The sequence below is a fragment of the Octopus sinensis genome, linkage group LG1 (genome assembly GCF_006345805.1).
Source record: "Octopus sinensis linkage group LG1, ASM634580v1, whole genome shotgun sequence".
NCBI lineage: Eukaryota > Metazoa > Mollusca > Cephalopoda > Octopoda > Octopodidae > Octopus > Octopus sinensis.
The window spans coordinates 135,182,643-135,199,567 of NC_042997.1; the positions used below are offsets into that span (position 1 = coordinate 135,182,643).

At 36.8% G+C, this 16,925-nt stretch overlaps 1 protein-coding gene across 1 annotated transcript in view; it reads left to right on the plus strand.

The window, feature by feature from the left end:
- The first annotated feature begins 371 nt into the window (after positions 1-371).
- The window catches only part of LOC118763956 (probable G-protein coupled receptor CG31760), a 64,706-nt gene continuing 48,152 nt past the window's right edge, over positions 372-16,925 (plus strand). Inside the window, exons 1-2 of the mRNA XM_036504017.1 lie at positions 372-459; positions 9,966-10,049. Coding sequence (XP_036359910.1) covers positions 372-459; positions 9,966-10,049 — 172 coding nt within the window. The remainder of the gene's footprint in view (positions 460-9,965; positions 10,050-16,925) is intronic.

Sequence of the window (16,925 nt, forward strand, 5' to 3'; positions counted from 1 at the left end):
GTGAATTCCTGCAATATAACTTGAAGGAGCGTATAAACGTGGAACTGTGATGGAAGTTGATGAAATATTTCATACTGTATTGAGCCTGTATTTAAACGAGAAACTGAAATGAGAAAATATTGCTATCTAAGTTTCGCTCATTAATCGTTTGAGGAAAGGGATTATATTTTCGCTTTCGATGCATATTCAAATAACGTAAGGCTGCGACGATGTTTACAATACATTACAATAACTTCACTAACTGACAAATATAAACATACATGCATATATTTGTATGTTTGTACATATATATGTATAATGAATTTTCATAGGTCTATAGATGCTTTCGTAAAAGAAATTAACATTATTTATTACTTAATAATACACATACAATGGACTGGCTATATGCTTTTTTTATTTTCTTATGTCTTGGGAAACACATCTACTGGTTACTTGAAACTGTATCTGGATTTCCAATAGGTAAGTCAAACGTTTACTATATCTAAATGTCTAAGATATCTTTGAATGCATATCGGTCTATAGGTGTACATATATGTATATATATATATATATATATATATATATACATACATTTATACACGTGTTTGTGTGTGCGTGTGATATGCGTATGTGTGTGTATTTACATATATTTGTATTCATTTCGATCAACTTAATTTTATATATTACCACACTGCTGTTTGTCTGAATTCATGTATTACAATTACAAAAACAAAATCCCCATGACAAGCCATTTCCCTGCAAAATACGTAGACCACAACTTCTATAATGTTTATGATTTTTTTAATTGCTTAAAAATCAAAAGAAATTGATCTTTTCAGTGTAGACGACTAACAGGCCTTTTTTAGTGAAATCTTAACTCCGAATTTCGGGAGACCAATCTGCAAATTCGACCACTTAGGCCATCTTTCTTGTTGCTATAAAAATACTTTAATTCTTACAAACCTATAGATTTATTAGGATTGTGTATAACCGATCAATTATTTTTTAACTATTTTAACACCAAGCCTCCTAGGACTTCACCTGATTCAATTTTACAAGTTATCCGTTTAAAATGATATAAAGTAAAACCTTTCGTCGAAATTTCACGTTTATTTAAGGCGTGGCTGTGTGGTAAGAATCTTGCTTCCCAACGACATGGTTCCGGGTTCAATCCAATCGGAGTGCGTGGCAGTTTGGACAAGTATCTTCTACTATATACTCGGGTTGATCAAAGCCTTGTGAGTGTACTTTGTAGACGGAAACTGATAATACGTCGCCGTGAGCGGTACATCATTTGTACGATGTGGAAAATATACCGCCAACTTTGCCCAAACGACCTAAACATTAGCTTCAAGGTTCATCCAAGACTTGGACCACGAGCTATACGTCCCCTGCCAAATTCAAGATCACAACATATATGTACACTGCAACATAATTTCTTTTCCTCAACAGGCCCTGCCCTATTTAACATTGTCCCGAGGGAGATCAAAGAGGAAAAGGATCCCATCAACTTTAAACAGAGCCTGGATAGATTCCTTCAAAGAATACCAGATAAGCCACCCATAATTGGATACAACTCACCCAACAAGAACTCACTACTTGAACAAAACTTGACTTAAACAGGATTCGAATAATCCTATCAGGTGGTGCTATTAAGTTAGACATGGCCTGGACCAATCTCTGGTCGAAACATATCTAAGTTTTATCTAAGTTTTATATATATATATATATATATATATATATATATATATATAAAACTTAGATATATATAAATAGGTGAATGAATTATCCTATGTTTATCGTCAGCATGGAAAATTCGTTTAACCGAAACCTGGGTAGCAAATTCACGTCAGAAACACGATTGAAGCGACCTGTCCAAGGGTAGAAACTCCGGGTTCATGTGCAGTAATTTGTGTGTTGTATATGAATAAATGAAAGAATGGAGTCGAACGAAGATGTTAACAAAATTCCTTTACTCTCGACATATGTTTCGAAGACAACATGTTTTCATATATATATATATATATATATATATATATATATATATATATACATATGTATGTATGTATGTATGTATGTATGTATGTATGTATGTATGTATGTATAAAAGAATAAAGAATATAAAAAAGAAGAAAAAGAAAAGTTAATAGTTGCTTATTATTAACAGTAAATTAACCATCATCCCTCGGAGCTATTTCAGACTGCATGGACGCAGTCTGATGACTGAAACAAGTAAAGCATAAAAGAGAGCAATGCCAAGTGTTAAATGCAGTTCAATGGAAACTGCCATTGCTTTGGGCAGTATTTTGAAAATTTGTTTCAACGCAGACGCCAGTTTCTTAGTTGGGCATGTTTGCTATTCTACAGTTTCTCTTTGGTTCTCTATTTCGATTGCATATTGTTCTTTCTGTATTATTTATCCAACGGAGGAGGGAAGAGGCCATGCTCTTTTTCAAGGCCTTTGATAAACGATGGGGTTAATGGTGAGACAAAAGTCGATTTGTGGCCTAGTGCAGCATAGAGGACATTACTGTTATTATCATTATTAAGGCAGTGATGGCGATCTGATAAATTCACCAACGCATAGGACGGAATGCTTAGCGACATTTCCTCCCACTCTTTATGTTCTGACGTTGAATTATCCCCTGGTCAAATTTGCTTTTCATTCTTTCCGTGTGAATAAAATTTGAAAGAATTATTATCATTATTATTTGGTAGTAGAGACGGTGAGCTGGAAGAATCCTTATCACACCGGGCAAAATGCTTAGTGGCGTCTCGTCCGATAGGTTGCCTCCTACCGTTCCTGCTGAACGTACGGACTTTCGAGCCATAACTACACAAGCTGGGTACCTAAGATGAAGAAAATGTATGTCAGCATTCTCCGACGACGTCACCGCAGTGGTGTCGGAATGTAAACATCGAAATAATTGGCACTGTTCTCAGAGACAACGTGACGGTATCAGAAACGAAATTTAACCAGGAAAAGTCAGTGGACTTGCAGCTCGGCACCTGGAGAAGCAAGTCCGTGCCACGCAACTGCATCCTTGGGCGCTGGACGGACGGACCGGTCAGATTGCTCAGAGTCTGGTTTGGTCCGGACCTCCAGATGGGAAAATCTTGGACGAGGTAATGAGCAGGGTGGCTACTCTCACCCAGAAATAGGCCCAGAGGAAGCTATTCCTGAATGGTCGGGCAGGTGTGGCTAACGTGTACTACTGCTTGACCGTTGTGCATTATCCCGGGTCCTGTCTGATTACATAGGAGAGACGCGTTCCGATGGTCAGGTGGTCTATCTGTTTTCCAACACCCACTGAGTGGTGGCCTGGGCATTCTGTGGTTGGTGGTGCACAGACATGCGCTAAGAGTACGACATTTTCAGTGCTTCCTTGACGCTGAACAGCTGTAGTCACCATTCTGTGGACATATATTTCCCCAGTTGGTCTCGTTAACGAAGCTGCAGAGTCAAACAGAAACCGCGAGAAGGCATTTGGAAAGTGCAATGTCTTCATGTGCTCACAGTCCTCAGCTAGTCGGTCACTGCGATAATTGGAGCGTCTACCAACTTTCTATAAATGATTAGCGGAGTGCGACGACGTTCTTGGAGTATCGAAGATCAGCTAGCAGCTCTCTTCCGGAGAACCTTCGGCCTAAGACTAATGTATAACTTCCAATAATCTCTGGCTTAGTATTGTTACTGTGGAGCTTTGCTTGTTTGAGATAAACTATACAGGTACGGAAGTGCTGTCAGCGGAATATATCCGAGATACGCGCAGGGCGATGAAACTGTCCTGCATGTATTCATCCAGTGCCCGAGTATTGCTGACCTGTGAGTCTTCGTCGAACGCCTGCTGTCGCATGTCCACTGAATCTACTGTGAAGATTGCTCCGTCGTTTCTCTTAACCTGGAACAGCAGGTTGTCTTTATGTGACTGGTGGTCATTGTGAAAGGGCTGTATGGTGGACGAGATTAAAGGGGCTGAAGACAAACACTTTTCCTTTTGGCCAATCCCTGATCAAATTCTTCAAATTCTTCAAACTTGAAGAGTGGGAAGTGTTGCACTCTAGCCATTTTGCTGAAAGGTGGATGCCTACCCTGAGCATACGCTTGTAATCTGAGAAAAGGAAATGAGAAAAGGCACCTGCCCCAAAAGTGAGGGCGCCCATGGTTTTATGGGGTTTTGCCATGAACAGCCCTCGAACAACACCTTCCCATTGAGTATTATACATTGTTAAAATGTTGTTTTTCATTATGTTAAACCTGTTTACACTAAAAACTCTCACAACAACACACACAAACATTTTTTTTATTTTGTTCTGTACTCTCAATAATGTTTTTCTTAATGTAAACTATTTTGTGGTAAATAAAGAAAGAATTATCATTATTATTATTATTATTATTATTATTATTAGCATCATTATATACATATTAGCCTTGGACATATATACGAGTCAAATAAGATGGTTAAGGATGGAGATTACAACCAAAAAGTATGTAGAACTGTAGAAGCGAAAATTCTGCGCCTCTGACTAACTTATTATACTGAAAAAGCCCATATCAATTTGCGTCTACGATAGAAGCTACTTGCCCAAAGTATCCTACAATGGACTGAAACCGCATCCACGTGAGAGTGAAAGCGTTTCAACACATGGCCAATTTATTTCCATAGATATATTCGAGTTTGCGTTATCATTTCATATAATGATACAAATAATATAACATGATCTTATAAGATATAAAAGTGAATGACCTAAACTATTTTCTATATTGTGTTGCTTTTTTTTTGATCCATCGATTGACAAACGATTTCTCACCTATATTTCCTTCAGAAGAGCACTTAAATTGTTATTTGCAGAGGATAATACTAGACATAAAAACAGCTGGGATTGATGAGCAGGAAAAACACTGTTCGTATACAATAGCTGCATATGGCTGCCAACAAAATAACATTTTACGAAGATAAAATGATTATTACTAACAAGTGTAAAATGTAAATTTTATGCATATGCAATCATAATGTTTCTTTCATCATTTTATGTACATCAAATATTTTATATCTATTATTCTTGTACAAACTGCATGAATATGCATAAACCCACACCCACACAAAACGCATATGCATGTGTTTGTATATATTATATGTAAATATTACAGTGACGTCGAAGTTTTCACCGGCTATCCTTCGTTGGACTATCCATGACGGCAGCTAGCAATCACCCAGTTTCGTGTAAATATATATGTACTCTACGAAAACGTATTGAATAATTTTTTAGCTTAGTGTTCAAATGTTTTTACTATAACTCGAAATAAATCCAAATATTATCACACACACACACACACACACACAAATAAAAACAAGCAAACATCTTTGAAAGTGTGTGTGTATGTATGTATATAACAAAAGCGACATGTGTTGATTTTTGAGAAAGAACATACATAATTTTACAGTTCTGCTTACACGTTGTATTTGTAAGGTGCAGGTACAGTCGCATGAATTTTTAATCTGAGTAGAGACGCTGTAGGCTTCGTAGCAATTGTAGATATGTGTTCTGTCATTATACAAAAATGTGTGTTTCTGTGTGTGTGTGTGTGTGTGTGTGTGTGTGTGTGTGTGCGTGCGTGTGTGTGTATGTGTGTGTGTGTATGTGTGTAGAATAATAGAATTTTTAATGGAAACAATACTCCGTGTATAGTACAACTGCGTGTGTGTGCTCGTTTATGAGCTAAGGGGTAATAAAAATTTTTTGGGAGGAGATACACATTTCAATTGTCAGTACAACACATCAAAAAACGAAATCGTGCTTACAGAGACTTGGATGGGATACATGTTTATATTAAAAATTCAAATAATAAAATATAATAAAATAATGATAAAAAATAATAAGATATAAATTGTACATGAAATAAGATATAAAAACATGAAAGAGAGTTCGGTAATATGAGATATTATGAAGGTAATGTCAGTTAAAAGCCATGAAATATTCAGCCCTTGAATATTTTCTGAAACGGCCGTAGGTTCTTAACTGAATTTAACTGTCTCCGTCCAATACATGTATCTATACACACATACACGGTTTCATGTGCTTATATCCTACTTAATTTACATTTTATATCTTATTATTTTTATCATTTTTATTATTCTTTATTATTTGAATTTTTAATATAAACATTATCCCATCTAAGTCTTATAAATCACTGTAAGCACGACTTCGTTTTCGGATGTATAATACTGTGTGTGTCTGTGTGTCTGTGTGTGTGCGCGTGTGCGCGCGCGACTTGTGTGTGTCTATATACATATGTCTATATATGTATATATATGTGTGTGTGTGTTGTGTGTGTGTGTGTGTTGTGTGTGTGTGTGGTGTGTGTGTGTGTGTGTGCGTGCGTGTGTGTGTATGTGTGTGTGTGTATGTGTGTAGAATAATAGAATTTTTAATGGAAACAATACTCCGTGTATAGTACAACTGCGTGTGTGTGCTCGTTTATGAGCTAAGGGGTAATAAAAATTTTTTGGGAGGAGATACACATTTCAATTGTCAGTACAACACATCAAAAAACGAAATCGTGCTTACAGAGACTTGGATGGGATACATGTTTATATTAAAAATTCAAATAATAAAATATAATAAAATATTGATAAAAAATAATAAGATATAAATTGTACATGAAATAAGATATAAAAACATGAAAGAGAGTTCGGTAATATGAGATATTATGAAGGTAATGTCAGTTAAAAGCCATGAAATATTCAGCCCTTGAATATTTTCTGAAACGGCCGTAGGTTCTTAACTGAATTTAACTGTCTCCGTCCAATACATGTATCTATACACACATACACGGTTTCATGTGCTTATATCCTACTTAATTTACATTTTATATCTTATTATTTTTATCATTTTTATTATTCTTTATTATTTGAATTTTTAATATAAACATTATCCCATCTAAGTCTTATAAATCACTGTAAGCACGACTTCGTTTTCGGATGTATAATACTGTGTGTGTCTGTGTGTCTGTGTGTGTGCGCGTGTGCGCGCGCGACTTGTGTGTGTCTATATACATATGTCTATATATATGTATATATATGTGTGTGTGTTTGTGGTGTTTGTGCGTGTGTTGTTTTACGCGCGTCTGAATTTGTGTATGTGTATGTATTTGTATGTATGTACATTTGTATGTATGTATATATGAGGATTATTTATATATGTTATAATCTAGAACAAGCAGTAAAATGTTACTTGGAGTTTCGAATGTCGGGGCGAAGAACGGCGATGCATTCTCATCAGCTATTTATAGCAACAGACGCTATGAAAAACTGTTAAATAAAAGGGAAGTTACTCTAATATTTAGGAAAAGAAAAAAGATAAAAAATACAAGCAACCATATTCTCACGATACATAGACATAAACCTCCTACGTTCACAACATCTACATGCGTACACACTCACACAATCATGTTTACGTACATGCACACACACACACATGCACACATGCATATATATATTTATATATATATATATATATATGAACGCAACCACATCCTCATAAACACATAGGTGTTTACATGCATACACGTAACATAAAACATATATATTTAGACAACTATACGTATAAATATATATATGTACAGACATACACACACATATATATATGCGTATACATATATATATATATATATATATATATATATATATATATATATATATATATGTATGTATGTATGTATGTATATATACATATACATATATACACACGCATATATATATATGTACATATATATATACACGCGCGCGTGTATGTGTATATGTGTGTGTGTGTAAACCTCCAACACTCACAGGTCCTGAACATTGTGTAAAAACACTCTAATTCTGTGTCTTTCTTGTTCTTTACGTCTCGAATCAGTAGCTGCTTTTCTATCTCACTGTGTGGGATGTAGTACGAATATAGGTCACTCTAATCTACACTGTATCACCTCTGTTGTGCCTTATTATTCGGTGTTATTCACAACGCGCCTTCCATAATTCAAATTCATAATGAACTACTTTCTGGCGTCCATTATTTTCTTTTCTTTCTTTCTTTCTTTTTGTTGAGATGATATTTGACTTCACTTTTCTTTAAACACTTGCACTCAATCATCATCCACACGGAAACTAGACAATATGCACCGAGCCTGCGCTGATATAATGAAAATACAACATGCTGACGTTTGGATGTCACGCAAAGTTTGTTTCCTTTAAGAGTGAAAAAGACAACAGTGTTCATATCAAGAAGTTATTATCGAACTTTTACTCCTGTTCTGCATGTAAGTATGTATATCGATATATACATACATACATACATATATATATATATATATATATATATATATATATATATATATTATATATATATATATATATATATATATATATATGTGTGTGTGTGTGTGTGTGTGTGTGTGTGTGTATTTCTTTACTACCTACAAGGGGCTAAACACAGAGGATTAAGTCGATTACACTGACCTCCAGTGCGTAACTGGTACTTAATTTATCGACCCCGAAAGGATGAAAGGCAAAGTCGACCTCGACGGATATACATATATATATAAACCGTATGTACACCTATATCCTATGTGTGCATGTGTGTTTGTGGTATTTTCTATAAACTGACGAGGCGAGTTCAATTAAGCCCTAGGCAAAGGAGTAGGTGTCACTGATGAGGATTAATTCAATCCAAAATGACCGATGATCTAACACTCCTCGCTTGTTGTAGGGAGGTTGTTCTCCCTTGTTAATCAATAGACAAGTCCAGTGATTTGCCCGTGACTAAGAGTTATATTTACTCTTACGCACGCACACACACACACACACAACACACACACACACACACATATATATATATATATATATATATATATATAATATATATATATATATGTATATATATATATATATATATGTACTAGCAGAAATACCCGGTGTCTCACGGGTTAAAGAGAGTAATGAAATGTAAAAACGTCGTCTAGACTTCGCAGGTCTCAACTTCTACATTAATAATTCTCCAGCCCTTGCTAACATGGAACATAGACGTTAAGTGAAATGTTAAAAGAAAGTTTTCAACTCATATATGTATATAGAGTAAATACACGTAATTCAAAAATACGTTATATACACACACACGTACACACACACACACAAACACTCGCACTCATTAACACAAGCGCACACCTGCACATCTCCATACATACAGCAAACATTCTGTCCCCTACCTATTTTTACTTCCTCCTTCTACCCATTTTTGACGTCAATGCTTATAACGGATTTTTAAAAAAAAACACTCATTATCGCTGTGATCACCATGTAGGCAATCATCGAAATTTTTGTTCGTCTTGTGGTTGAGAGAGGCTCCTTATCTTTCCTGATGAGAAGATTACATAATGTACCTTTTATTCCTTCGGAATGAAAATATGCTGTCTTCGAAACATATGTCGAGAGTAAAGGAATTTTGTTAACATCTTCGTTCGACTCCATTCTTTCATTCATTCATATACAACACACAAATTTCTACACAAGAAACCGGAGTTTCTACCCTTGACAGGTCGCTTCAACCGTGTTTTCTGACGTGAATTTGCTACCCAGGTTTCGGTTAAACGAATTTTCCATGCTGACGATAAACATAGGATAATTCATTCACCTACTTAAATATATATATATATATATATATATATATATATTATATATATATATATATTATATATATATATATATATATATATATGGTTTAATTTGATCTTAGGTTATTAGTTAGAATAATTGTAGGCTGGTAGTATCTTGTGCGAATGATTTTACCTGGAAAAGGAATGTAAGGTAGGAGGTTAAATATAAATACAAATACAATATAGATGCTTGCACGACTGTGTATATCTGCATATATGCATCTGTGAAGGTGAATATGTTTGTGTATCTATCATTTATTGTCCTATCTCTATTATCCATCCTTATCTATTTCAGAAAATCCATCTCAATTCAAAAGCAAACATACCTATAAAGAAACACGCACTTCGAACGCCAGTGAACAGGACCTCAGCTTGGACGGTAAAACTATAGATTTATCTCCTACTTCTTTTTTAACCATTGAATTTAATAAGCTGTCTTTATTGTGTCAATGTCTGCTTAATTTATCTTAGTGTACAACATTGGTTGCATTTGAATACAGTTATCAAAACGTTCTGGCGATGATATGATGGAAATCGTAATTTTAGTGAGTGAAAGCGTCGTAAATGATCTAGTAGATTTCTAGGCCTTATAATATCAATAAAATGTAGAAGTCTAGAAATGATATAACTAAACGCCAAAAGGGACAGATTTATTAACATTGCTAGTTAGCTAGAGATGTGGAATTGACCCAACCAACGTTCAATTAGTTAACGTCAAGATTTGTGAGCGAAATATTAGGGAGACATGATTCCATGGGGCTGGTACTCTTAGAGAGTAGGATAGTAAGTTGCTTAATTTGTACATCCCTAGAGTAAGACAGAAGAGCGCTGCCCTCGTATATATCTTGGCTACAGGTAATGTAAACCCTCTACTTCTGGTTGTTTTTTATATGCCACTGCAACGACCACCAAGATGGTGCACTATCACTATAGTTTTGTTGTTATCTACTCATTGCAAATGGGTGACAGAGAGAAAAAGATGAAAGTTAAACATTCCTTTCACCTTCCTAGACGCATTTTTCACACTGATAATAAGCATATTTCTTAAATGTAACACAATTATTAAATAATGTAATGCATATATCGAGTGTAGTTTCTATATGCTGGGAAAGAAGGCACAGCGATGCGATGTGATCTCCCCACATAATTACTTATCTAGCGAAAGCAGACGATGTTGAAGTTTTCTGCTCCACAGTGGAGAGAGCAGCTGATGAGGGATAAATGGTGTCGCTGATGCGAAAACCAAAATCGGTACTGCTCGCTCTGGGTTGATAACATTTTTAAAAGAAGAAATGTAAGCATGAGGAATACATGAACGAAATACAGAGAGAGCAGTTGTACCCATCTCCAACTGAAATTTACAATAATGCTTGATGAAGTGTAGCCTGCAGTAGCATACATAGCCATAGGAATATATCACAGGATACTGGCGCTCATCTGCAGCAGTGATCAGGAAGCCCGATGAATAGCCACAATATGCATCTTCAAGCCTTTCATTATATCTTGTACATATGAGGCAGCGTGTGATTAATGCCAAGTGTATCACTGTACCTCCTAGCTGGGACCATGCCAGAGTGTCGGGAAAGAAATTTATATGAAACTACCCTAACAACACACACTCATACACATAGACTCAAACAGAATTAAATGGGATTTCGATATTTTGTATGTTCATAAAATAAATTCCTGGAAATCCAAACTTCTATTATTTCGCAGAAGGCAAAGCAGTGCAGGAGATGAGGGAGATTAAAACATCAAATAATGTATTTACGGCAACAAGTACCACCTCAAAACATTTCATCCCACTTCCAACACCAAAACGGTTGCGATCGGAACAAGACAGCAATAGTAGCGACAACAATAGCAACAACAACAACAATAAACTTCAATACACGTACAATTAGAGACTTAGGGACATGTTTCCTTGCCACCAACACTAACATATAAATATTTGTGTGTGTGTGTATCTGTGTGTATGTGTGTGCGTGCGTGTGTGTGTATATGTGCGTATGTGTGTGTGTGTATGTGTGTGCGTGCGTGTGTGTGTATATGTGTGTATGTGTGTGTGTGTGTATCTGTGTGTATGTGTGTGCGTGCGTGTGTGTGTATCTGTGTTTATGTGTGTGCGTGCGTGTGTGTGTATCTGTGTGTATGTGTGTGCGTGGGTGCGTGTGTATCTCTGTGTGTGTGCGTGCGCGCGTGCGTGTGTGTGTATCTGTGTGTATGTGTGTGCGTGCGTGTGTGTGTATCTGTGTGTATGTGCGTGCGTGCGTGTGTGTGTATCTGTGTGCATGTGTGTGCGTGCGTGTGTGTGTATCTGTGTGTATGTGTATGCGTGCGTGTATGTGCATCTGTGTGTATGTGTGTGCATGCGTGTGTGTGTATCTGTGTGTATGTTTGTGCGTGCGTGCGTGTGTATCTGTGTGTATGTGTGCGTGCGTGCATGTGTATCTGTGTGTATGTGTGTGCGTGCGTGTTAATGTGAGTATGTATGTGCGTGCGTGTGTGTGTGCGTGCGTGTGTGTATATGTGTGCATGTGTGTGCGTGCATGTGTATCTGTGTGTATCTGTGTGCGTGCATGTGTATCTGTGTGTATGTGTGTGCGTGCATGTGTATCTGTGTGTATGTGCGTGCGTGTGTATCTGTGTGTATGTGTGTGCGTGCGTGTGTGTGTATCTGTGTGTATGTGTGTGCGTGCGTGTGTGTGTATCTGTGTGTATGTGTGTGCGTGCGTGCGTGTGTATCTGTGTGTATGTGCGTGCGTGCGTGTGTATCTGTGTGTATGTGTGTGCGTGCGTGCGTGTGTATCTGTGTGTATGTGCGTGCGTGCGTGTGTATATGTGTGTATGTGTGTGCGTGCGTGTGTATCTGTGTGTATGTGCCTGCCTGCCTGTCTGCCTGCCTGTCTGTCTGTCTATCTGTGTGAGTTTGTCAATAAGCTCCGTCGAATTTTCTAAGCACCAGCGAGACTTAAAATAAATGCCTTTGAAGCAGGTTACAGTTGCTTTGCCGCCACTGTCACCGTGATATATGGGGTGAACCAGTGTCTTGCTCTTTGAAAATGTGCAACTAGCAACGCGACGTATTTCTAATATAACTATAGATTTATTTTAAATCTGTTGTCTCTGAAGATAGCAATGACTATCAGATAAAGGTCATATCGTGATTAAAGTATACCAAAATCTAGAACACCAATACAGACAATCTATATATATATAAAACTCAACATGTGTGTATTTGTGTGTATCTGTGTGTACGTGTCAGTGTGATTAACTTCCCGGCACATCTCCTCCTAGCCAACAAATCGTAGAACCACCAAAAATGGGTCACTTAAAGTTTAGGCGAATGAAAATTGAACTGCGCTATTTCTGTTCCGAAATTCATCTCGCAAGAGCAAAAATCGATAATGTGTTTGTTTAGGCCTTATCCCATGCATTGAATAGTGAACTTTACTCAGTCAGCTGTTTGACGTGAACTGTGTTCACGCGTGCAAGCATGTGTAAATTGCGTGAAAAATAAAAAATCAAGATATAAAAACGAATCGCCGTAAACATTGTAGAAATTGGGCAAAGAAATGAATTTTCAGGATGCAGCCTGGAGGGTTTTTTCGTATTAATCGTTTGGACTTTGTGAACACATACCAATTGTTTTCATAATATTTTTAACGCTTTGAATTAAATGTGACCATTTTGCATTGAGCCTGCAGAATGTACACAGCTACCGGCCCACAGACGACGCTATGGCATCGGCATAGGCTCGGCATCGGCTCGGCACCGGCATCGGCATCGACATCGACTTAGCATCGGCTCGGCTCGGCTCGGCTCGGCTCGGCAAACACGTCTCCCTTTCATCGTAAACCGGTGATTGCCGTACGCCGAAGAAAGGCAAATACCTAGAAACTACAGTCCGTGCGTATCACTTAGGTTTACGAGAGAGGGATGACCTCCCTTTGCAAATATCATAAGGGCACAGAAAGTGTACCTAAAGCCAGCTGGAGACGATGATCTCCTGGGGCTAAAAGCTACAGTAACACCCACCCTTAGTGGTTAGCCATATTGAGATGGCTAGTATACTTTACATTGTCGAGCGGTTACTGTTTACATCTCGTTCAGAGATTTATTATTGCTATAGTTATATCTTTAGTTGTATACTTAACACTTTTTAAAGTTATCAGCTGAATTACTTTATTATATACAGATGAAAAGCTAGAGAAAATGAATTAGTTTTGTTCATCAAAATCATTTTTTGACTCAGCATCACTGTAATTGTATTAACATAGTATTGATATCAATTTTTATCCAAAGAAATTAGTCAAAGAACAAAATGTATTGTCATATTAAAATGACAGCGTTGAAGATAATGTCTAATAAGTTCCTTATATCATGCTTATGATGTCTTATCTTCTCTTTTTTTAAAAATTCACTTTGAAAGTGCAAAATTCATAAACACTATTTCTCTTTTCTTTTCAAGCGTTAGAAAATACGTTAATGGTTATCTTTTTCGTGTCTCTTACTCCACATTGCATACAATTCCAACCCCTTCTTTTTTCATATCCATCCAGCTTTCTACACCTTGATCCTTGGATCTTACCCCTCTCACTCTCTCTTTCTCTCTCTCTCTCTCTCTCTCTCTCTCTATGTCTCTCTGTATATATATATATATATATATATACATGTAGGATAAGAAGGGTTTAATTCATTGATGATCTAAACACATGGCTATCTGCGTAAGTGCTATAAATGCTCATCCGTTAGGTTCCAAGTTCACAGCTGAGGTTGGAGCTAGGAATCCATATTAGGTATATATTAAAGGAAAATGGACAACAAAACCAAAGCAGGACGAATATCTCAGGGTTATTTAGAGTATTTAATATAAGTAAGGTGAGTCAAAAAGGTAGGAGTAATTAACGTCATACTGTTTTGGGGTATCCCGGGTGATGGGTGAGCATCTTCATACGCTGGGTATTCCATCAATAAGGACAAGGTGTGTATGTAGGAAAGTTCCGGACTGAATTCACATTGTTGGAAAATTCCTACATACACACATTGTCTCTGATGACGGAATACCCAGTGTACGGAGATGCTGACCCATCACTGGGATATCCCACAAACAGCTAGATATACATGTATGTATATATGTTTTGGTACAAGACCAGCAACTTACAGGGTGGGGGAAAGTCGATTATATCGCTCCAAGCGTTCACCTTGTACCTATTAATTCGACACTGAAAGGATGAAAGACAAAGTCGAACCCGGTGACATTTGCACTCAGAATATAAAATTAGAAGAGATGCCGCTAAGCATTTTTTTGGCATGGATTCTCTCAGCTCACCGCCTCTCTGTGTTGAATAATCCTTTCTATTATAGGCACATGGTCTGAAATTTTGTGGGAGGGAATAAATCGATTATATCGATCTCAATACTCAATTGGTGCTTAATTTATCGACCCTGAAAGGATAAAAAGAAAGTCGACGTCGGCGAAATCTGAACTCTGAATGTGAAGATAGGCGAAATGCCGCTAAGCATTTTACCCAGTGTGCCACCTTCCCTGAGTTGAATAATATTAATAGAGAAGAGTTTAATAAGTACGTAACTTTTCTCCCTTATTTGTGCTCACTCTCACGTTTCAAACCTTAACCAGAGTCGTGAATGATGTAGTGGGGAAGTGCTTTGGAACTTCATATTTATACAGTCCAGGCTCCGGCTCAGCGAAAAAGAAGGTCGTCTATATATATTTTTTTTAAAAATTCGAATATTTCGAAGCTTGTCACAGTAGTTTGTTGCATGCTGCTCGCTTTTCAGGAAGATTTTCACGCTGCGGACAACACAGGAATGAGGAGCTTGAAACCACTATCCTGTTTGAGTTGTCTGTCATCGCATGAAGAAATTGGCAGGTGGCTTCTTTCTTCACGTTCATCGACTTCGTCTTCATTGCATTATGAAACAGACTAACTTGAGCTGCTGCATTCTCAGGCCATGTTAATAAGTATTGTTCATGATGTTAAATGATTGTGAAGATAATACGCATAGTCATGGTCGAACGGGTACAGGTTCTGCTGACGTATGGGCCGTTTCTTCTTGGTGGCGAGGCCTTTCTCTTAGATGAGATCAAGATATGCAGAAATATTTGTCCATTTCAATCACAAAGAGAAGAAATAATAAAATAAGGTGTTCCAAATGTCTATCGCAATAAAGTAAAGTTATTGTGCACTGGTTTTTTAATAATTCATTCCACTAAACACGGCAGTTATATATGAGTACTACCATAATTTCGTAAAGGTAGATAAAGTGGAAAGAAAAAAGTGAAGGAAAAATATACAGAATATCGGAAGAATTGACAGAAGCAGTTAGAATTGTAAATGATTGATTGAGGTTGTCAGCTTACTAGAATGAACAAAACGGTGTCGCTTTTATAGTAACCAAATGTGCATCGAGAAATAGGTAAATATTTCATCGAAAGCGGAAATTTGAGTGTTTGTACTTTTATTTAGTATTTTTAGAGAAATCAACACATAGCAGTTATAGTGATGATGTGCTCTATATTTGTTCAGAGGACGAAAAATAGGGGAGACCTTTAAGAATCTCCCCAAAAATGAAAAAAAATTATACCGAGCTGAACGATAATTAAATGTAATAAAATGAAAAAAAAAAATCGGTAATATATTTACATTAAAGATAACATATTATTACATAAAACGAATAAATTGATTAATGACTAACTATATGTGACGTTTGTGAAATAATTCCTTCTGAATAGTGCCGAGAAAAGGTCAAATTAAATATAAATTCACAAATCATGATTATACATCAGATAATGATATTAAGTAACACCATAGTAATAATCGTCCTTTCTTTTTCTTTCCCACTACTCTTCTTTATTTCGCTCTCTCGCTCTCTCTCCTCATAGACACTTCTACATGAACCAGCAACTTTGGAAAAGCGTAGTTGGTTTGACGAAACTAAGATTGCCTGAGTCTCGTGGAGCTTTAGGTGTTTTCGCTCAATAAACACTCACAACGCCCGTTTTGGGAATCGAAACCGCAATCCTACGACCGCGAGTCTGCTGCCCTAACCACTGGGCCATTGCGCCTCCACACATACATATACATATATATATATATATATATATATATATATACATATATATATATATACATATATATATATATATTATATATATATATATATATAGAGAGAGAGAGAGAGAGAGAGAGAGAGAGAGAGACAGACAGACAGACAGACAGACAGACAGACA